Genomic DNA, 23,874 nt, shown 5'->3' on the forward strand with positions numbered 1-23,874 from the left:
GAGAGATGTGAGGAACACGAGTGACCCAGCGGACTAGAAGAAATGAGTGAATCGACTGTGTTTGCGCATTGCCTCGAATATGATCATGAAATGAAGTACAGTGACACCATTATTGTGGTACCCCAGTTTTTAATGAATCTTAATTAAGGAGTCTGTCGAAACAAACAGGCAGAGAGGTTCCAATTTAATCACAGCTTGAGGTTGGGCGCACAATTTGTTAAGAGCTTGCCGTCCGACATACGTGGCTCAAACCAGAAACATTTACACAGTCTGTCTATTTTGTGAAATACCTGTATGGGCTCAGAAAAATGAAAGAATGTATAAGGCTACAGTGGGCATCAGGAATTAAACTTGGCTGTAATAGCTGCATGCGACTAACAGTACTCCAGTCTGGTTGGAGTCCACTGGTGTATGTACAAGTCTGAAGCCAAATAATTTTATTGGAAAACACTTTCTACCATTATAATTATGGTATAGTTGTCATGTACACAGTTACTTCAGTGTTTAAATTACAAAGAATGTACGAGTGATTGTAACACACTACAGGTTTCGAATGGCAGATATTGAGATAACTGATCATGTAACAGGAAAAAAAAACACTATTATCGCTTGGCAGTGGAAAGGTGTTAAGACCAGATGAGATACCTGTAAGATTCTACAAACGTTATGTGAAAGAACTTGCTCCCCTTCTAACAGTAATTTATCGTAGATTGCTTGAGCAACAAAGGGTATCTAGCAACTCGAAGAAGGCACAGGTCATTCCCATTTTTAAGAAAGGCCGTACAACAGATGCACACAGTTGTTTATGTCAGTCTGTTGTAGAATTATGGAGTACGTTTTGTGCTCAAGAATAATGATGTTTTTAGAGAAGGAAAATCTCTCGATTCAACATGCTTTCTGCAAACAAAGAACCTGCAAAACTCAGCTAGGTCTGTTCCTTCACGAGATCCACAGCACTGTGGGCAACAGTGCTTAGGTTGATGCCGTGTCCCTCGACTTCAGGAAGTCATTTGACACCGTCCCACACTGCTGTTTAGTGAAAAAAAAGAGCTTATCAAGTATTGGAGCAGCTTTGCAGCTCGATTCAAGACTTCCTTGCAGCTAGAACTGATAAGTAGTGCGGGCTCTGGCAGTTGAGCCTGAATGTAAATAAATGTAACCTGCTGCGCGTGTGTAGAAAACAAATCCCCTTCTGTAAAAGTACAATATGCATGACAATTTGCTGGAAACAGTGTGTACTGCAAAACATCCACTATCCAGAGCGATATTGAGTGGAATGAGCATGTAAAGCAAATACTGCGGAAAGCAGTTCCACATTCACAGGAAGAATCTTAAACTCATCCGTGAAAGAAGTGGTTTACAAGGCACTTGTTTGACGTATTCTTGGGTACTGTTCGTCTATCTGGGATCCCTACCAGGTAGGACTGGGGAAAGAGATAGAGAAGAGCCGACGAAGAGCGGCGCATTTTGTCAGAGGATCGTTTAGCCGGTGCGAGAGGCTTACGGAGATGTTAAGCATTGGACAACATATTACTTCCCCCCACATACGTCTCGTGTAATGACCACCAGGATAAAATTTGAGAAATTGCAGCAAATACAGACGGTTACCGACAATCAATTTTCCTGTGCACTATTTGTCAGTGGAACAGGGTTTGAGGGCTCAGTTAGTGGTACAAAAAATACCCTCCGCCACACACCGTAAGGTAGCTTGGAGAGTATGATGTATATGTAGATGGATAGACTGACAGATCAGCCATTGTGGAATGTACTTTGCAGCCAGGAAAGCAACACAATCATTTTGATAGGACTCAAGTACTGGCAGCCACAAGCAGATACCAAGAAGGGCTGTACAGAGAGGCCATAGATATTGTTAAACACCCCAGGAATTTCAGTACGAAGGAGGTGGGTGTGAAATTGAATGACATCTAGATTCCAGTGTTGAAGAAGATGCTTACAATTCTTAGACCGTGGGGTGATAGTAACGGGAGACGACAGCAAAACAACCTTCAGTGACATTAAAAGCAAGAATTGTAAAATTAAGCATGCAACGGGAATTCCACTGTTAAATGCAGAGGACAGAGAGGATAGGTGGAAAGAATATATTGAAAGCGTTGATGAGAGGGAAGATTTGTCTGATGTCATAGAAGAAGAGACGGGAGTCGATTTAGAAGTGGTAGGGGATCCAGTATTAGAATCGGAAATTTAAAAAGCTCTGGAGGACTTACGAGCAAATAAGACAGAAGGGGTTAAATAACGTTCCATCAGAATCTCTAAAGTCATTGGGAGAAGTGGCAACAAAATGACTACTCACGTCGGTGTGTAGAATGTATGAATCTAGTGACATACAATCTGACTTTCGAAAAAATGTCATCCCCACAATTCCGAATACTGCAGAAGCTGAAAAATGTGAGAATTACCACACAATCAGCGCATCCATGTTGCTGACAAGAATAATATACAGAAGAATGGAAAAGAAACGATAGATGACAATCTGTTTGGCTTTAGGGAAGGTAAAGGCACCAGAGAGGCAAATCTGACGCTGTGGTTGATAATGGAAGTAAGACTAAAGAAAATATTTTATTAATTGTGAAATTTCTGGTTGTAAAAATTTACTTTTTACAATTATTTGTTTGTCTTTGTTAATGTTATTTCGTTCACAGTAGTCCCCCATTGGACATTATAAATCGTGCCAGTGCTTCTTCCAATCCGAGAAAGCAGTTCTGGGACTGCCCTACCTTCACGCATCATTTCTGACAGTGTTCTTAGTCCTTGTGCACTACGGAAGCTCAGTGACAGTCCGCTTGGAGGACATCACTTATTAATTTTCAACAAAATATTATTCACATTATCGATTCCAGAGTTACTCTTTTATGCCGAACTGTAATACTCGTATCGTAGACAGTGTGTAGACTGATTGCATTCACTCTCGGGAGAATCCGCAGTGACTCGGTCGTTTCCCTTTCACAGCCTGAACCAGCAGGGGCTGTCGATGGGTGCGTCCGTGTTCGGCCCCGCGGGTGAGGCGGCGGCAGTGGCGGCCGCGGCTGCGGCCGTCGGTGGTGGCGGCGGCGGAGCGGCGGGCCCCGAAGACCTGCTCCTGCTGGCGCCGGGGGCGGAGGGCACGGCGGCCGACATGAGCCTCAGCGCGCTCTACCTGCATGAGGTCCACCACCGCCTGGTGCGTACGGCAGCTCACTGCTCACTGCTCGCAATACGGCGTCTATAGAAATGCACTTCAGGAACTTTACAGATTTATTCTTGAAATCAACATATTATGAAAATTGATATGAACATGGGTCTGAAAATCCTTTGCTAGGGAGGTATGAAAGGATTTATTCAGGGTGTATACGCCCCAGGACGTCTGGGAAAACTTCTGGAATCTTTTCATCCAGTACGTACCCAAGAATGTCTTAGAATTCCAGGAATTTTTCATTATTTTAATGTTTAATTAAACTTCTGTAGTTGCGACTGGTAACAACTGATACTGTAACAAAGATCATCACTTTAGCTAGCTACTGCAGAATAATACTGCAGCAGTAAAAATAAACGAGAAAATTACGCCAAAATAAAACTGTAGTTGGACAGAAAATGTGCCATTTATGTGAATGAACCACATGTAGACAAACGAACGTTAGTCGACAGCAAAATGTATCGAAGGCTTTAGAATGAAGACTGTGCAATATTTCGTAACAACAGACTGCTTTCAACTAGTGTGGTATAACAACTGTTTACTTTTCTAACAGGTCGTGGGAAAATATTGTGAATTGTTCTCCAAGAAGTGTTACTTTCAAAGTATATTTTCTTTTATGCGGGATGAATTATCTTACGTGTGAGAATGTGTGATGAATTTCTTAAATCACTCTCATTCAAAACTTAACACTTTGAGGACCAGTCACTTAGAGGAATTTCAGGCCTAGAGGACCAGCCATGTATGCCATTATTTAAAATTTTGCTGAAACATTCGTGTTTGACATGTCTTAAATGCTAACACATACAAAAAGAAAGACAGATTTTCAAGGTTAATTTTTCATATTTATTTTCACATTGTGCAGTAATGATGGCAGAAAGTAAAAAAAAAGGAGGGGGGGGAGGGGGAGGTGAGTTCTTGAGCAATTTCACACATGACTGACTTTTCTATGGAAAAGTTGAAGTGCTCGACATAACATGTATTTAGCCAGGTGACTTATGAAATGAAATTTGTAATCTTGCTTGTCAGAAATATTCAGCTGCTGCAATTTAAGCCGAGCTCTTAGGATCCTGCTTAACCACATCCTCAGGATGGGAGGTGGGGGCAAAAAATTTTTGATGACCAATATTATGTATGAAGACTCGGCTTTCTTGTAGGTATATACTGTACACAGATTAATATAAACCATTAACTTTTCCTATTTGTTTGTTTGCACTACTTAACAATGATGTTGCTCTTGGCTGACTAAATCAAATATCCTATGCTCGGAATACATGCTGTCATTGGCTGGTGAACTCACATGACAAGATGTTATTGGCTGTCAAAAGTGCATCACTCAGTGCTGCCTCAATTTCAGTGCTTTGGAATCTGTCATGCTGTTTTGGTGGAAGTCACATCTGTACAGTTGCTGCATATCGATGGTCTTTCCAAAACATGTTGTTTTTCCCGAGTTTCATTTTCTAAAATGCCAGAAAGTTCTACACCAGTGTATGAAACCTTTACCTATTTAAAGGATTGATAAGTTTTACAGCTCCGATGAAAGTATATTGTCACTTAATATGGAAAAAATGTACTTTCATGTGGAAAAAGTGTATTTTTAACTGGGAAATCTGGGAAAAGTATGGTAGTTTTTTTTTTTTTTTTTTCATTTTCCATGTATACACCCTTATCATTCGTGGGACAAAAATTATGCATGTAGCAAACATATGGACATTTACAAAAATTGCTCAAGGTGACCAGTTCCTGCTTCTGTGTGTCACATAACTAAACCTAGCTGTTACTGAGCTGCGCAGTTTCACTGCATCACTATCTGAAAGTGCTGTTGTAGAACCTATTCATAAAATGAACAGCCAAAACTTTCTTTTACAAGTTCAAAATTGGAAGTTCACCCATCTTTAATTGCATGCTGCAGTCCCTACTGTTGATGACCACACCTCTTACAGTATCTAATGTTTACAAACAAGTGGTTTGTAGGCGCACATGCAGAGCATAATAGGTCTTATCTCGTCACAGAGTACAAGGGCACAAGCTACAAATGAATTGATCAAAGGTTTATGACCATGTGATCCATCTTGTATATTAAAATTTAGTAATTTTTAATTAGGGATTCTCACTCACCAATATAGTTGTGATTCAGAAAAATTTGGCAGTCAAAAGCGTGTCAAGAAATAATGGAAACCTATGGTAGTTGGCTATAATTGCTACTGGAAATTTGAACCAGGTGAACTCTTAAATTACCCATACATTTTAAGCTAATTAAGTTTATTGAAAATTGGAAAAATAGTTTTTTTTTAATTTGGAAGTGATCTTCCCTCTCAAGTTTATCAATTAGCTCATAAGACATCCATATGGCTGGATGTATGAAATTTTATAGTTGCAATAAATATTGATTGCCATTATTTCTGACAAAACTAATTATCTTTCTGCAACCAGGACAGCAACCTGAATGATAAAGCTGTGTGCGCGTGCACGGGATTTGTTTAGACAGTTCTGATAATTCGTGTAACGTGCTTAATGTAGGAAGTTTAACTTCGGAATTTTGAAAAGAAAGTTGGCAAAAAAACTAATATAGACCTTAACACATGAAATAGGAGTGCATATAAAGTAAGGTGGTGGGAGCCAACCTGCTTTGTCACAAATGGATCGCTTGAGCTTGCATTCCATACTTTGCCTTATGTTATGTTGTGGAAAGCTACCAGTGGTTTGCATGTTTGGTCAAATCCATTTTAGATATGCGTCCTCCCAGTGGGTACAGAAGTTTAATAAGCTGAGGGTTTTAAATATCCCAAAAGAAAAAACATCCATCAGTTTCAAATCTGGCAGTCAGGTGGGCCACACAATGGGTCTCTACTGACCGATCCACCTGTTCACAAACTGGTTATCGAGATGCTGATAAACTGTCAGTGTAAAGTGAGTCGGAATGCCACAGTGCACAAGCCAAGTTTCTCAGATGACATCTTGCGGTACATCATCGAGTAACTGAAGGAATTGACGAACGAGAAATTAAATTGTAGCACATGCGCGTTCTGGTTCTAGAGCATTATGGACAGTAGCTAACATCCTGATGGAATACCCACTCATTCTGACCCTGTGCCGAGCACAGTCTTCCAAATTGTACACCACTAACGGTGGCAGGTGATGTACGGACACTTCACAGGGTTCTTCATTTCCTCCAATAAACTTGTGTTTACTCTCAGATATAATGTTTTAAACTGCTGTTTGCGGAAAGAGTGGGGTGGTCGGGGTCAGTGTGCCTCCCACCGAATGCTGGACCCGGGGACACTTGACCCTACTTCCCCCGTCAGCGCCCTGTTTTTTTAAGTACTCTTGTGAGGACAGGTCCCAGAGGTGGGACTGACTTTCTAAATCATCTTTACAGTGATGAAGACAACATCCCAGGTATCACATTTCGTTGTCATTCACCTCGGTGGCCCTCTTTTGTGACTAATTGATGACATAAAATTTTGGTAATTCTTTTGTTGACTAGAACCTCAAAACTGTCAATTTCATTTTATATTTTTGTCCATCCTGCTACAATCATTATTTCTATTACTTATTCTGCTTGAAATTAATTTTATTTATAAACCTTACTTCATATAAATCTTTGCCTACATTATTTTGTCAATAGTGAAAAATGAAGTAATGTCTTAAACATTTTTATGATGGTCGCTCTTCAACAAATTGTACATCCTGTAATAAAAAATCGGTTTTTGACACCATTGCACAGCAAATATAAATAGATTAATTCGTCTTTTGTTTTTATCCAATAGATCAGTATTCACAAACATTTAAATCTAAAAAAGTAAAAGAAACTTGGCAGTCGGTCACAGAAGGTGGAAATAAGTGCTATGTTGTCCCTTGTGGGATTTGAGCTCACAACCTTCAGCATACCAGCCCAATACGTCAACTGCCATATGGTGGTGCTACTTTCAAATTAGTGGTAATTTCAAGACTTCCACCAGTCACAAGAAATTACAAAATTTTGTTTCTCGATTACCCGCAAACTAGGGCCCACTAAGGTGACACCAGGGACCATGATGTATATCACTGTACTGGCAGTTTCAAAAAGTCCCCCTGGGGACATCTCCCTGTCAGATGTGGGTACCCTCATTTTCTGCCTCACCCTATTTTACTTTCTTGGAAGTGACCCCTCACGTAGCACTCTGACGAAAACAAAACCGTAACAATTCCTCATTCTCTATACTAGCTATTGATGAAAGAACAGGTTTTAGTCTTTCTTACAACAGAATGGGTTCTGTTTACATCGTTAACTCTCTGACTGTAACAGTTTGGGAGTGTGACAGTTGGCGGGAACGCTTCCCGCCACATGCCGACTCCGGGGGGCACTCGACTGTGCTCACCCACTCACCCACTGACACGATTATTTCTCTCGCACCTTACTTTGCTGTTGTCAATGCAACTTATGTTCATTACAATTCTAGCCGCCTCACTTCCTCACTTTTACTATTAGGAATCTCCCAGCTGGAAGGTATTATTTATTTTGTTACTGTCTTAGCATCACATCCACCCATGTAGCTACACGAATTAGCACACTACTTTTGGGATTTGGGAAGGTGTGCCGGCTCGTGAGCGATTCCACGCAGCGTATTGATGACGACGCTCGCTTTGCCGGCCAGTGCCTATGTCATTGTGCGGTTTCCCACATCTGTCTTGGAGAATACTGGGCAGGTACCCTTGTTGCACAGTTAACATGATTGGCAAACATTTAGAAAACTTTCACACAGGATAACTCTAGACACAGACAGTTGGGGTGCACAAATCCTGTCCCAGGCAGAAAGGGGTGGCAACAGGCAGGGAATTCAGCCACCCTCTACAAATAGCATTACCAAATCTGGTAATTAAAATGCGATCCCTGTGAAGGTACGCAATAAAGACCAGGAAAAAGACTGTCCTAGCCTGCATGGGGTTTGTGGGAAGTTGAGATGTGGGGGGACCCTTCATCTGCTCTCTAACGTGTATACTGGCCCCCTCTAACGCGTGTGCTGGCCCCCTCTAACGCGTGTGCTGGCCCCCTCTAACGCGTGTGCTGGCCCCCTCTAACGTGTGTGCTGGAACGTGTATACTGGCTCGACCTGTATACTTTAAACTATTTCTCATCTCTGACAAAAAAATATCACTTTCAGTGCCTCGATTTCACCATTGCTGCATACTGTTACAATTTGATCTAATTTCTGACCGACTTCTTTAAGGTGATGTTGCAGTGCCTGTGTCGTTAAGATGTGTGATGTAATGTTCCTGTGGACACGTGAGCATCGAATTGTTCTTCTTAACAACGCAGCCACTGCAATATCGTATTTATCCCGGACACCGGGCTGCAACATTTCAATCATAATGTCCTCCTCTGCATAATGTGTAAGGGTACAAGTTGTAACATTGGAACAACAACATTCAGAAGTGTGGGTCTGGGCACGAGTCGCATACAGATAGCTGAAGCAGTAAAGGCAACTCCTCGCATAAAGGGGAAAATGTGGGTTCGAGTTACAGTCTCGCATAGATTTTCGTTATTGTCTTTCCCTTATATAGCTGACAGCTGTTCAGATTCACAAATGCGATTGCATTTCGTGTATGACTACTTTAACTTTAGATGGACTCTCTCTTCTCTGCTCCCTGACATAAGGAACTATTAGTTCTAAAAGCTCGGCTGTATGTGTATTCACCAGCAGATCTGTTTCATAATTTTATTGTTTCCTCGGGAGAAAATTACGTTTGATAATAAATATCTTTTCTGTGTTAATTGTGCAATTTTTCACCAAATTATACAGGATGTCATGTTTATCTCCACCATCCTGCACAACTTCTTGTCCAGAAGCAAAACAAGAGATGTATCGAGCAAATTTCTTGTATAGTGTCTGGAACATTTTGGTGGTGAGTCCGCAATTGTGGTAATGGTTTGAAGAAAGTGTCAACACCTGTTGCACTTCTATTTGTTTAACACTTTGAAGTCCAGGCACATTTTTTTGGTTCATTAACTGAAGTGTAGTCCAGAGCCAATATACGGTTAGTGGAATGTGGAAATCCTCCCAAAACCATCCTCAACTTGGCCTATAGAATCAACTTTTAGCATCCAGGAGTGCATTGAGGTAATGCTTGTCCCTCCAATTTGTCACATTATTGTGCAACTTGCCAGTACCTAAGCTATCAGGCACGGTTACTTCTGCAACAGCTTACACAGGCCTTCGACCGTACAAGTGTCACATCTTTTCCCTGTGTCTTCTAGTGCAGAAAATATTATATCCTATTTTTGGCTGACATGTTTCAAATTAAGAGTAGATGTACAGACCTTCAATATACACAGCTGTGTTCTTTCAAATGTACAACAGCAACTGTGTTGTGTAGACCAAATCGGCAAGCCGTCACAGTGTACTTTCTCCCCAGACAAATGGTGAAAAGCTGTTGTGATTCCATTATGCACAAAAGGGAGGAGGTGTCCTTATGGTAACTGGGGAGGGATGTCTGGCATGCATACCGGTGCCAAATTTGTGCTCTGGGAATCGCTGTGCCAAGTGTTAAAACAATAAAATAAGGCACGAGAGAAATAATCAGGTCAGTGGGGGAGTGGGCGGGTGAGTGCAGTCGAGTGCTCCTGGGAATCGGCACGTGCTACCGATCCGTCATAGTCAAAGTATTGTAGATGTAAATGGAACCCACTCTCTCGTAGGAAGAATAAAACCTGTTATTTCATTGTTGGCTAGTATTGAGAATAAGGAATTGTTAAGGTTTCATCTTCATCACTCGTAAAAGAAGGGAAATAGGTTGGGGCAGAAAATGAGGATAGCCACATGTGACAGGAAGAGGTCCCCAGGGGGACTTTCTGAAACGAGATGTATCGTAACGTGGGTCGGGGCCCCTGGTGTCACACTTCGCTGCCATTCGCCTTTGTGGGCCCTAGTTTGCAAGTAACTGACAAGCAAAGTTCCAGAATTTCTGGCAACTGACTAGTCTTGAAATTGCGGTTAAGTTTTTAGGCTGGTATGCTGAAGGTTGCGAGTTCAAATCCCACCAGGGCAACATACCACTTATTTCCATCTTTATTGAAAAGACTTCGATCATTATTTTAAATCAGTTAATTAGGCTAAATATAATTTGCCTAATTTATAATCCTTTCCCCACATCATTCGATTCACTGTATTAACCTTTTGATTTCCTCTCATTTTCTACTTCCTTTTATTCATTTTTGATTTGGCACCTTTATCAATGCAGTTAGAATATTTTTATTTATCTATCATTATATTCAAGTGTTTAACAGAGATCGATTCCATCAGTGCAGTGTGCACGACGACTGTCATATATTTCGAAAGGAACTCTGCAGTTGGTGACAAATACACTCAGTATTTTATTGCAGACACAGATTTCTGTTAGTGATCAGCTATCCTCAGTGCGTGACTTGGTTGAAACTTTATTAAATACCTGAAATCTAGATCGGCAACAAGATACAGTGTGATTTTGCAGCTTATTGCTGAGTTCTTATCCCTTTTTTGAGATTTAAATGTTGGCAAATACAGATCTATGTATATTGGCTGTGCAAAAATTGATATTTATTTATTTTGTTACTGGCAGTCATCATACAAACATTTAAAACATAAATTCTTTTTGCACTATTGACAAAATAATACAGATAAAGATGTAAATGAAGTGAGGCTTATAAATAAAATGAATATCGAGCAAAATAAGTAATAGAAATAACAATTGCAGCAGCACGGATAAATATAGAATAAGATGAAAACCAAAAGGTGGACTGAAGTAAATACACAAAAATATTAAAATCCCATAGGCAAGGAGGTGACATAAAAGATAAATAAGTCGGTAAAAATAAGAGCAAATAAGAAAATTAATACAGTGATTAAAATGACATAGCAAAGGATTAGTAATCAAACCAATTCTATTTAAACCAAGTAACTAATTTGAAATAACAGTCAGTCATTTCCATAAAAAAGAAGAAAAGCTAGACTGGACCTGATAGATTTTGAAAACACAACCTTCAGCATACCAGCTGAGAAACTTAACTTCTGGGCCTTTGCACCACTCTGAAATTATTGACAATTCGAGGCTCTAGTCAATCACAAGAATTACCAAAATTATTTTGTCAGTTACTTACAAAAGAGGTCCCACTAATGTGAATCACTGTGGGATGTGATACCTGGCATGTTATCTTCATCAACATAAAGGTGATTTCGAAAGTGAACTGCTCTCATATGAGTAATTGGAAAAAAGAGAGAGAGAGAGAGAGAGAGAGAGAGAGAGAGAGAGAGAGAGAGAGAGAGAGAGGGGTGGGGGGGGGGGGGGGGAAGTAGGGTCGAGAGTCCCTGGATCCAGTACTTGGTGGGAGGCACACTAATCCCAACCACCCGCCATTTTCCCAACAGCAGTTCAAAGAATTATATCTGAGAGTAAAAACTAGTCTATTGGAGGAAATTAACAACCCGAGGTTGTGAACAACCCGGTCAACTGTCCCTACATTGTCCTCCACCATTAGCCGTGAAGAGTTTGGAAGACGGTGCTCGACAAACAGCCACGACGACTGAGTATTCCATCGGGATGTGAGCTACTGTCCGTAACACTCTAGATCCCGAATGTGCGGGTGCTCCAATTAAAGTATGGGTTCATCTGCTGAGACAGATGCAGAGGGGAGTATTGTTTGTCTAGAAATCTTGCATACTCTGTTTGCTAGACTATCAGTCGAACAACTCATATTACTGAGTTTTCTCACAAGAAGTCAATACAAACACTTAACTTTGGTAGATGTATCGCAAGCAAAGTGTGGCATACAAAGTAATCTGTCTTCTTCAGATTAGACGGACACGAGTCTGTGCTAGGTTGTTGTTGTTGTGGTCTTCAGTCCTGAAACTGGTTTGATGCAGCTCTCCATGCTACTCTATTCTGTGCAAGCTTCTTCATCTCCCAGTACCTACTGCAACCTACATCCTTCTGAATCTGCTTGGTGTACTCATCTCTTGGTCTCCCTCTATGATTTTTACCCTCCACGCTGCCCTCAAATACTAAATGGGTGATCCCTTCATGCCTCAGAACGTGTCCTACCAACCGATCCCTTCTTCTAGTCAAGTTGTGCCACAAAGTCCTCTTCTCCCCAATCCCATTCAATACCTCCTCATTAGTTATGTGATCTGCCCATCTAATCTTCAGCATTCTTCTGTAGCACCACATTTCGAAAGCTTCTATTCTCTTCTTGTCTAAACTATATATCGTCCACGTTTCACTTCCATACATGGCTACACTCCATACAAATACTTTCAGAAACGACTTCCTAACACTTAAATCAATACTCGATGTTAACAAATTTCTCTTCTTCAGAAACGCTTTCCTTGCCATTGCCAGTCTACATTTTATATCCTCTCTACTTTGACCATCATCACTTATTTTGCTCCCCAAATAGCAAAACTCCTTTACTACTTTAAGTGCCTCATTTCCTAATCTAATGCCCTCAACATCACCCGACTTAATTCGACTACATTCCATTATCCTCGTTTTGCTTTTGTTGATGTTCATCTTATATCCTCCCTTCAAGACACCATCCATTCCGTTCAACTGCTCTTCCAAGTCCTTTGCTGTCTCTGACAGAATTACAATGTCATCTGCGAACCTCAAAGTTTTTGTTTCTTATCCATGGATTTTAATACCTACACCGAATTTTTCTTTTGTTTCCTTCACTGCTTGCTCAATATACAGATTGAATAACATCGGGGAGAGGCTACAACCCTGTCTCACTCCCTTCCCAACCACTGCTTCCCTTTCATGCCCCTCAACTCTTATAACTGCCATTTGGTTTCTATACAAATTGTAAATAGCCTTTCGCTCCCTATATTTTACCCCTGCCACCTTCAGAATTTGAAAGAGAGTATTCCAGTCAACATTGACAAAAGCTTTCTCTAAGTCTACCAATGGTAGAAACGTAGGAATATTTCTACGGAATCCAAACTGATCTTTCCCAAGGTCAGCTTCTACTAGTTTTTCCATTCGTCTGTAAAGAATTCGCGTTAGTATTTTGCAGCCGTGACTTATTAAACTGATAGTTCGGTAATTTTCACATCTGTCAACACCTGCTTTCTTTGGGACTGGAATTATTATATTCTTCTTGAAGTCTGAGGGTATTTCGCCTGTCTCATACATCTCGCTCACCAGATGGTAGAGTTTTGTCAGGACTGGCTCTCCCAAGGGCGCCTGTAGTTCTAATGGAATGTTGTCTACTCCCGGTGCCTTGTTTCGACTCAGGTCGTTCAGTGCTCTGTCGAACTCTTCACGCAGTATCATATCTCCCATTTCATCTTCATCTACATCCTCTTCCATTTCCATAATATTGTCCTCAAGTACATCGCCCTTGTATAGACCCTCTATATACTCCTTCCACCTTTCTGCTTTCCCTTCTTTGCTTAGAACTGGGTTTCCATCTGAGCTCTTGATATTCATGCAAGTGGTTCTCTTTTCTCCAAAGATCTCTTTAATTTTCCTGTAGGCAGTATCGATCTTACCCCTAGTGAGATAAGCCTCTACATCCTTACATTTGTCCTCTAGCCATTCCTGCTTAGCCATTTTGCACTTCCTGTCGATCTCATTTTTGAGACGTTTGTATTCCTTTTTGCTTGCTTCATTTACTGCATTTTTATATTTTCTCCTTTCATCAATTAAATTCAATATTTCTTCTGTTACTCAAGAATTTCTACTAGCCCATGTCTTTTTACCTACTTGATCCTCTGCTGCCTTCACTACTTCATCCCTCAAAGCTACCCATTCTTCTTCTACTGTATTTCTTTCCCCCATTCCTGCTATTTGTTACCTTACGCTCTCCCTGGAACACTGTACAACCTCTGGTTCTTTCAGTTTATCCAGGTCCCATCTCCTTAAATTCCCACCTTTTTGCAGTTTCTTCAGTTTTAATCTACAGTTCATAACCAATAGATTGTGGTCAGAGTCCGCATCTGCCCCTGGAATTGTCTTACAATTTAAAACCTGGTTCCTAAATCTCTGTCTTACCATTATATAATCTATCTGAAATCTGTCAGTATCTCCAGGCTTCTTCCATGTATACAACCTTCTATCATGATTCTTAAACCAAGTGTTAGCTATGATTAAGTTGTGCTCTGTGCAAAATCCTCCAGGCAGCTTCCTCTTTCATTTCTTACCCCCAATCCATATTCACCTACTACGTTTCCTTCTCTCCCTTTTCCTACTACCGAATTCCAGTCACCCATGACTATTAAATTTTCGTCTCCCTTCACTATCTGAATAATTTCTTTTATTTCACCATACATTTCTTCAATTTCTTCGTCATCTGCAGAGCTAGTTGGCATATAAACTTGTACTACTGTAGTAGGCGTGGGCTTCGTGTCCATCTTGGCCACAATAATGCATTCACTATGCTGTTTGTAGTAACTTACCCACATTCCTATTTTTTTATTCATTATTAAACCTACTCCTGCATTACCCCTATTTGACTTTGTATTTATAACCCTGTATTCGCCTGACCAAAAGTCTTGTTCCTCCTGCCACCGAACTTCACTAATTCCCACTCCATCTAACTTTAACCTATCCATTTCCCTTTTTAAATTTTCTAACCTACCTGCCCGATTAAGGGATCTGACATTCCACGCTCCGATCCGTAGAACGCCAGTTTTCTTTCTCCTGATAACGACGTCCTCTTGAGTAGTCCCCACGCGGAGATCCGATTGGGGGACTATTTTACCTCCGGAATATTTTACTCAAGAGGACGCCATCATCATTAACCAAACAGTAAAGCTGCATGCCCTCGGGAAAAATTATGGCTGTAATTTCCCCTTGCTTTCAACCGTTCGCAGTACCAGCACAGCAAGGCCGTTTTGGTTAGTGTTACAAGGTCAGATCAGTCAATCATCCAGACTGTTGCCCCTGCAACTACTGAAAAGGCTGCTGCCCCTCTTCAGGAACCACGCATTTGTCTGGCCTCTCAACAGATACCCCTCCGTTGTGGTTGCACCTACGGTACGGCTATCTGTATCGCTGAGGCACGCAAGCCTCCCCACCAACGGCAAGGTCCATTGTTCATGGGGGGGCTGTGCTAGGTAAAAATAGCTTATGGTGGAGGCTGAGATGCATTGGCTAACGAAGTAGCTAACGTTGAAGCTGCTATCGAACTGGGCCACCGACAGTTGGTCACATCGCTTATGTTCTCTTTACCTAGGGGCAGCTGCTGCCGCATTGTCATCCTGGAAGGAGGTCGGTTGTCGTGCGTTTGGCTGACCTCTTCTGATGACGGTCTCTCCTCTGTCATTCCAGACTGATGTGTCGGCGCTGAGTTTACACTGTAACAAATAGGATGGTGGATTGCCTCTGGGAATGGCAAAGTACGGAATGCAGGTTCGGGGGATAAGTGTGTGACAAACCAGTTTTTGAAGTAAAGCTGTGAGTACCGGGCGTGAGTCGTGCTTCGGTAGCTCAGATGGTAGAGCACTTGCCCGCGAAAGGCAAAGGTCCCGAGTTCGACAGTTTTAATCTGCCGGGAAGTTTCGTATCGCCGCACACTCCGCTGCAGAGTGAAAATCTCATTCTGGAAACCAGTTTTTCTCCCACCATCTACCTTGTATGCTGCCCCATTTCATATATTAAGGTCTATATGAAATATTTTTACTGACTTCTACATTTACATCTACACTCTGCAAACCACTGTGAAGTTATTGGCAGAGAGTAGATACCATTGTACCAGTTATTAAGAGTTTCTTCCCATTCCAATCACATATGGAGTGTGGGTAGAAAGATTGATTGAATGTATCTGTGCATGCAGTAATTATTCTGTTCTTGTCCTCATGATCACTATGTGAGTGATACGTAGGGGATTGTAGTATATACATAGAGTAATCATTTAAATCCGGTTCTTGAAACTTTGTTAATAGACTTTCTCGGGATAGTTTATGCCTATCTCAAAGAGTCTTCAGTCCAGCTCCTTCAGTATTTCTTTGACACTCTCCCACAAATTAAACAAACCTGTAGCCATTTGTGCTGCCCTTCTCATACACGTTCAATATCCCCTGTCAGTCTTATCGGGTAACTGAAGTCTACCACCCGCTTTACCCACTACTGAGCTTCTGTGATAATTCCGCTTCATATCCCTACAAAGTGTTACACCCAGGTATTTGTATCAGTTTTCCGATTCCAACAGGGACTCATTGATGCTGTAGTCATAGGATAATACTTTTTTTTCCAGCGCACAATTTTACATTTCTGAACATTTAAAGCAAGTTGTCAATCTTTGCATCACTGAAATCTTATCAAGATTTGACTGAACATTTATGCAGCTTCTTTCCAATAGCACTTCATTATGGATAATTGCTTCACTTGCAAAAAGTCTGAGGCTAATTTTGACTGCAAGGTCATTAACATACAACATGAACAGCAAGGTTCCCAACACACTTCCGTGGGGCGCTCCTGAAGTTACCTCTGCATTTGACAATGGCTCTGCATCTATAACAACATGCTGTTTCCTCCCTACCGAAACGTCCTGAATTCAGTCACAAAATTTCACTTGAGACCCCGTAGGACAATACTTTTGACAATAAGCATAGGTGTGGTACTGAGTCAAATGCCACATTAATATCTTTGGAAGTGAAGAACCAGGGAATAAACTTTTAAAATCTTTTTTGAAAGCTACATATTTTTTTAATTTTATTTTTTGGTTTATTAACTAAAGAATAGCCCAGGAAAATGCACGATTAGATGAACATGGGAAACATCCCAAAACAATCCCGAATTTGGCCAATAGGAACAACTTTCAGCAGCCTCCACTGAGATAATTCTCAGGTCTCCAATTGGTCATGTTATTGTGCAACATATTAACGCCTATGCTACTGGGCACAGTTACTTCTGTGATAGCTTACAGGTCTTCGGCCGTACAAATGTCACCGCTTTTCCCCTTCTCTTCTAGCACAAAAAATAGTATTTTCTTTTTTTGACTGACATGTTTAGGGTTAAGAATAGATGCCCAGACCTACAATGCAGCGCGGCTGCATTCTTTCAAACGTACAACAGCAGCTCTGCTTTGTAAAATGTAATCGACGAGTCACCATTGGTATAATTTCTGCGCACACAAATGGTGAACTATTGTTGCGATTTCATTACGTTGCAGGAATTGGGGAGGGCATCTGGCACATGTACCGGTGCCAAATCTACGTGCTGAGAATCGGCAACGGAATCTGTACGACACTTTATTAGACTTGCTTCTTTCTGGTGTTTCATAAGAGCGGAGTGGGGAAGCAATAGAAAAAGACTAAAGATACAGTTTTGGCACGGTTCTGCAAAAGTTCGTATCCATCTCTACTGCAGATTGGCACTGAAACTGCAGTCACACCGAGGAATCGTCACAATTTTCTGAGAACACAGCGACAACAGAGAGAACCTGAGATGCTTCCAGGTTGCTAAAGCTGCAATATTTCTTATCACATCTGGTGACGGTTAGTTTGCAGTTTAGCAGAGTCGCAGACAACCGCTGCTAGAAATTCGTTATAATTCTGTAACGAATAAAAAGGCTGCACCCAAATTCTAACTGGTGGGAAGTACCCCTGCCCCACTAGCTCACTTTACAGAAACCTATGCACACTATGTCTGTTTCAAATAGCATCAGACAGTTTTCATTTGGTAATCAATTTTCTCTCAAAAATATTTAGAAACCTATCACAGTGTACCATTCACGTAAACAAGAAATTATCAAAAATATAACACAAAACTGACTTTGCCTCTCCTCTACTAACTCACAGCACAGGTAAAGGCAAAGTAACTCGTCCACTCTGTGAAGTTGACAGGAAAAAATGTAAACGTGAGGAAAATGCACATGTCATTACTATTTTGTTAATTTATATTCTCGACAAACGAATACGATCTTCATCGGTGCATACTGTTCTGACACAAGCCTTCAGCTGAAGATGATAGACTAAATGACCGACGTGGATCTTCTTCGTGTTTCCGTTCGTTTATGGTCAATTTTAGCTACATGCACTGTGCACTAATACAGGACAGACAAAGTGAATTTTGAGTTATATTTTTAATGATGTCATGTTTATGCGAATGATGCACCCGTTACATACTGCAGTTTGCCATAACTCTTCTACAAGTGTCACGTTTCTTAAATGAGTGAGAAATTCTGGAAGTTCCAGAGGAAGAATTCGATGATTGTGGATAGGATGGAGAAATATCCAACTGGAAACAGTCTGAAGAAGAGGTACTCTGCAGTCAGCTCCAATTTTTCGTCACTAATATTGCTGCTACAGACACCGCTGCTATAATTACAATCTGCTTCAGTTTTATTTATCTTAATCTCATCTTTTGTGCAGAAGACTAACAATAAAGCAGCATCCAACATGGGTTTCAAAGATTTTTTGGAGAAGATGAGACAATTTACCAGCAAAACGGGCAGGAAGGAAACAAACTAGTATTTCCCCAGTCACAGCATACCTCTTGCATGCCAGCATACTCCACACTTTTCAATACAGAAGTGAATTTCATGGGAAACTGCTCGAGAACTCACCTCTGGGATTTTTTTTTAAATTCTCTCTCCCCCTTTTTTTTTTTTTTTTTTAAGGAAAATTATGCTTTCTTTCAACATAATTTTACAGTTTGAGATCTGTCAAAGAACTGAAGTAAAACTCTTTACGCGCAAAAGGCTTCAAAGTGGCTGGGCTTCAAAAATAGAACCCTTTTCTGTGCTAGAAGACACAGGAAAAAGATGTGACATTTGGACCGTTGAACGCCTGTGTAAGCTGTCACAGAAGTAACTGCATCTGATTTTTTTGGCATTGGCATGTTGCGCAATAGTGTGACAATTTGGAGAGATGAGCATTACCTCAGTGTACTTCTGGGTGCATAAAGTTGATTCTGTTGGCGAAGTTGGAGATTGTTATGGGAAGTTTCCCACGTTCGTCTAATCATACATTGGTACTGGACTATGCTTTACTTAATGAACCCACAAAAAAGTTAGCTTTTGAAACAGATTTTGTTCAGCTTCAGTTGAGCCAATCTCAATAAAAATATGAGTCATGAAAGTAATACAACAAATTTATTACTGTGAACAGATGCAAAATTTTATACACTGAGTGTTACTGATTACATCATAGTTGAATAAGCCTTTTTTAAAAGTTTATTCCCCCGTTCTCCTTTTGAGAGAATGTGTGGCATTTTTCTTGATCTCCAGCAGAATTCCCTCACACTTTCTTTTTTTCCCTATTTGGCTTGCCAGACTTAGAAGATAAGGACAGGATGGATGTTATATCTTGAGTATGGGAGAACTTTTATTTCAGGTTACCTCTTTGTATTGTGAGTTTCCACAATTCTGCAAACTAAGATCAAAGGATTAAATGTATAAAAATCAAATATTACATGTGTCTGACATTTTCCAATTCAAAACAAAGAAAAAATATGAAATATTCTACACATTACGTTCAAGCGAGATAGGAACAAAATAGTATTTTCTTTTAATACATCATTTATTGCATCATATGTTTCCATAATGATGTCACTTGTATTTGAGATCTGCTCCAGTAGACATAAATCTCACAAAGTTGTAATTGTTGAGAAAACTAGAATAAATTTTTGCATAACAGTTTCTTCATTCTCAATGTGAGGGTAAAGTAATACTAACAAGTTCATCTATATCTACATGGCTTCTCTGCAATTAACGTTTAAGTTCATCGGACCACTTTCAGTCTATTTTTTTCTGCCATTCCATTCTCAGTCAGTACGGGGAAAAAGGAACACTTAAATCTTTCCGTGTGAGCTCTGATTTATCTTCTTTCATTACGATGATGATTTCTTCCTATGTAGGTGGACATCAGCAAAATACTTTCACATTCATAGGAGAAAGTTAGTGATCAAAATTTCACAAAAAGATTGTGCCACACTGAAATATGGCTCTGGTTTGATGATAGCCAACCTAGCCCCTGTAACTCTCTCTCCCCTATTTCATGATAATACAAAATAAGCTGCCCTTCTATGAACTTTCTTTGATCTCCTCTATCAATCCTATGTGGTAAGGATCCCATACTGCATGGGAATATTATAGAAGAAGACGGACAGGTGTAGAGTAGGCAGTCCTTTTAGTAGCCCAGTTGTATGATCTAACTGTTCTGCCAATAAAACAGTCATTTATTCGCCTCCCCTACAACACTTTCTTTGTGACAATTCCAATTTAAGCTGTCGTAATTGTAATCTCTACGTATTTAGTCGAACTGACAGCCTTCACATTTGTGCAATTTATTATGTAACAGTAAAAGTTATTAAGAGTTCATTTAGAGAAAGTGTATGTAATCAGGTATGAATGTAATATTTTCTTTAGCAGAGTTTCGTGGTTATATTTATCTTTCAATTTTAGCTGTTCCCTGGCCCAGCATCTCATTTTCTTTTCCCCCTGTCATACAGTGCTAAGCTCAATGTGAGACATGCTCCGTCTGCACCGGTGGCCATTCCAATTAGTGAATGAAAGAATTCCGACACGAAACACTAAGAGAGAGCTGCTTCGAAATTGAGGTTCAATTTGATAAACTCTATTTGCGCACTTATTTGACAAAACCCTTGGAAAACAAACAGTGATTGTAATAAACAAATCTGATCATATACAGAGGTCGTAGAGTAACACGAAAATTGCCGTCAAGCGTTCTAAATGAGTACCCGAGACCACTTCTTACAAACAGACAAGTGTAGTGTTCATTCGTATGCCCGCAGGTGCACCAGGGAGGTCGACTAGAGGCGGCAGTCGGAGTCGGCGGCGGAGGTGGGGGAGCGGCCTCCGGCACAGTGGGGGTGGGAGCCGGAGAAGGTTACCAGCAGAGCAGCGCGCCCGACCTCTGGACGACGCACTCCCCGCGCAGCGTCGAGACCACCCCGCTGCTGGACCCGGGCAGTCGCGGCCATCTCCACGGCCACGGACCTCCTTCGTAGTACCGGGTACGGCGAACGTGCGGGACACCGGATCCTTCCTGTCACCAGTTTCCCGATTATCTTCTACAACTCCTTGTAACACCATTGAAATTATTTCTTGATGTCTTAATACAGGTCCTATCATCATTTTGTTTCTTCTTTTCTGTGTTTCCACGTGGTCTTTGCTTCACCAATTCTGGAGCACCTCCAATTTCTCTTCTTAAATACTGGAAACAGATATGAATATTCAGTTCGTTTTAAAATACGTGTGCACTTGTAGTGAGTTTGTGATGAGGCAGAGGCACTGTATGGCGCGCGGAACTCTAGTGGTAAAATGAGGTCTGTTTTTGATACTTAAAATGACGAAAAATGTCCTCCATCTGGGTACTGCAGCCGACAAGGCTGCGCGTGTGACATTTTGTCGTCCAATGTTGACGCATGACGACGGCAGGAATGGAACTCCCTTTTTGTCGACACTGATGGTGGATGAGATGTGGATACAATTTTCGTGTGTGGCTACAGAATACGGCATCGTCATCGTCAAAAATGTGTAAGACTGCAGAGAGATTGCGTCTAGAAGACACACGTGTTTCGTGGTTTTTTTATGATTAGCTTGTGAGGAAAAAAATCACATGTTATGACTTGAACACACACCTTATATTAACCATCTTTCCCTATAGCTTGCTTACATTTTTCTGAGAATTTTGAACAGTTGCACCAGTTTACATTGTCAAATGCTTTTTTCAAGGTTGCGACACATCCTGTGAATGTGTTGTGATTTTTCATTAGCCTCGCTTGTGTTATTGTTGGCGACATCAGAACTAGCTCCCTGGTGCTTTTACCTTTCCTAAAACTAAACTGATCTTCATTTACCAATACTTAGTTACCTTTACCATTTATCTGTGTGTTATTTATTCTTGTCAATATGCTTTATGCAAAAGTCGTTAACCTGATCGAACAACAGCTTTCGTGCTTGTCTGGCCTGTTTCTCCAGAATTGTGAGCATGATATTTTTCCAAAAGTCGATTGACAAACTGCTCAACAAAATACAGACCAACATCAATAATAGAAGCACTACAAGAAAGAAGCTGTTGACTTATAAATTTTCACGAACAATTCCTACTTTGGAATCCCATCACAAAAAATTCAAAAAATTTCTATTGTATTTAGAAATACCAATATAAAAATATCTTTCTCCACAAACAACAAACTTTGACCCCACTTGTCTCGCACAGTAAACTCCAATAACAGAACACAGACAGGGTGTATACTCCCCGGGAAATCTGGGAAGAAACCGGGAATTTTTTTCATCTGATATAAAACTGGGAATTTTTCATTGTTCTATACTTTCTAGTTTTGACTGGTAAAAACTGATACTCTGGAAGATACTTTAGCCCGATACTGCAGAATAATACTGCATCAATAAAACATAAACGAGAGAAAAAACCAAAATAAAACTTAAGTAACAAAGGAAATGGCTATTTACAACACAGTGCATGGACAAGCATCTGCCAACAGCAAAATGTGTCAAAGGTTATAGGAAGAACACTATGCACTACTTCTTAACAATAAACAGTTTCCAATGAACGTGATGTCACAACGGTTTAGATTATGTTCGTTTGAGCAGTTGCCAGCGGGTCACACACGTGCGCAGTTGAGTCACGTGTGAGCAGTACCTTCTCTCACGTCTGGCTGTGTGAAGTGTGGCTGTTAGCTGTTATCAGCAATAGCAACAAGCAGCCAGATGCTACCCGGGAAAATTTTTCTGTCGCACCTTAGCTGCCAGATTTGCGCATGTGGAGAGCAGTCTGAATTGTAGTGGGTAGGGGGTTGTCTCCACATAACCCGCGTTTACATTTAGTGATTTTGCTGTTTCCTCTTTGTTTACAGCTGTCACATCAAATGAAAACAAAATGGATTTCTGTGGCCTGGAGCTAACAAGTGAATTAAAATACATTCACATAGTCATGGAAGGCTAAAATATGATAATAGTTTCAGTTTTCTTATTTTATTTTATCTCCAGGTTTTTGGCAGTGGGGCATTAATTGCCTTGTAGAACAATGAAGTTGTTTTTGTGAATTTCCTAAAGAAATTTGGCTTGTATTAATCTTTTGTCCGGAGACAGTCAGTTTGTTTGAAATACTAATAGTTAGTGTGGACTGTTTGCTGAATTCTGAGTGCACATTTTTATCTTGTGGCATGTATGGCATTATGCCATAAAAAAGAACCAAACATGAAATAATACTGTACTGGCACTCCAAGAAAACTTGCATCCTGAAAACCACATTGAAAATCTTAATATCATGTTTGGGCCTGAATCTAGACATACAAATGTGCTCTTTAAGTCAAATTATGCATTTTAGTTTGGTTTACAAAATTTTGATGCTCTTGGTGTATCCTCTGATGTCCTTTTTCATTTATGATGTAATTTAGAGCTCTTAATGCTATATACGTTCAAACATACATGTCATCGTAGCTGCGCATGCACAGCAACACAGTTTTCTGGTGCTCTCTGACAATTGCTGAAAAGAATTCTAACCGGTCGTAGAAAAATGTTGTGAATGGTGTTTTGAAAAACATTACTATCAAAGAAGATTTCATTTCATGCAAGATGCGTTACGTTACGTGTGCAAATGTACTTTGAATTTCTGGAATTGTAGAGCATTTGATTTCAATTTAAAGCTTAACAAGTTGAGGGCAAGCCACGTAGAAGAATTTTGAGCCCAGAAGACCAGACATTTATGTCATTATTTAAAATTTTGCTAGCACATTTGACTGGC

The 23,874-nt window shown here is 40.5% G+C and overlaps 1 protein-coding gene across 1 annotated transcript in view; it reads left to right on the plus strand.

The window, feature by feature from the left end:
* The window catches only part of LOC126108378 (autophagy-related protein 9A), a 167,451-nt gene that overhangs the window by 132,138 nt on the left and 11,439 nt on the right, over positions 1-23,874 (plus strand). Inside the window, exons 14-15 of the mRNA XM_049913591.1 lie at positions 2,968-3,178; positions 20,900-21,121. Of these exons, the coding sequence (XP_049769548.1) occupies positions 2,968-3,178; positions 20,900-21,115 (427 nt within the window). The 3' untranslated portion in view covers positions 21,116-21,121. The remainder of the gene's footprint in view (positions 1-2,967; positions 3,179-20,899; positions 21,122-23,874) is intronic.

Source organism: Schistocerca cancellata, chromosome 11 (assembly GCF_023864275.1).
Source record: "Schistocerca cancellata isolate TAMUIC-IGC-003103 chromosome 11, iqSchCanc2.1, whole genome shotgun sequence".
Lineage (NCBI taxonomy): Eukaryota > Metazoa > Arthropoda > Insecta > Orthoptera > Acrididae > Schistocerca > Schistocerca cancellata.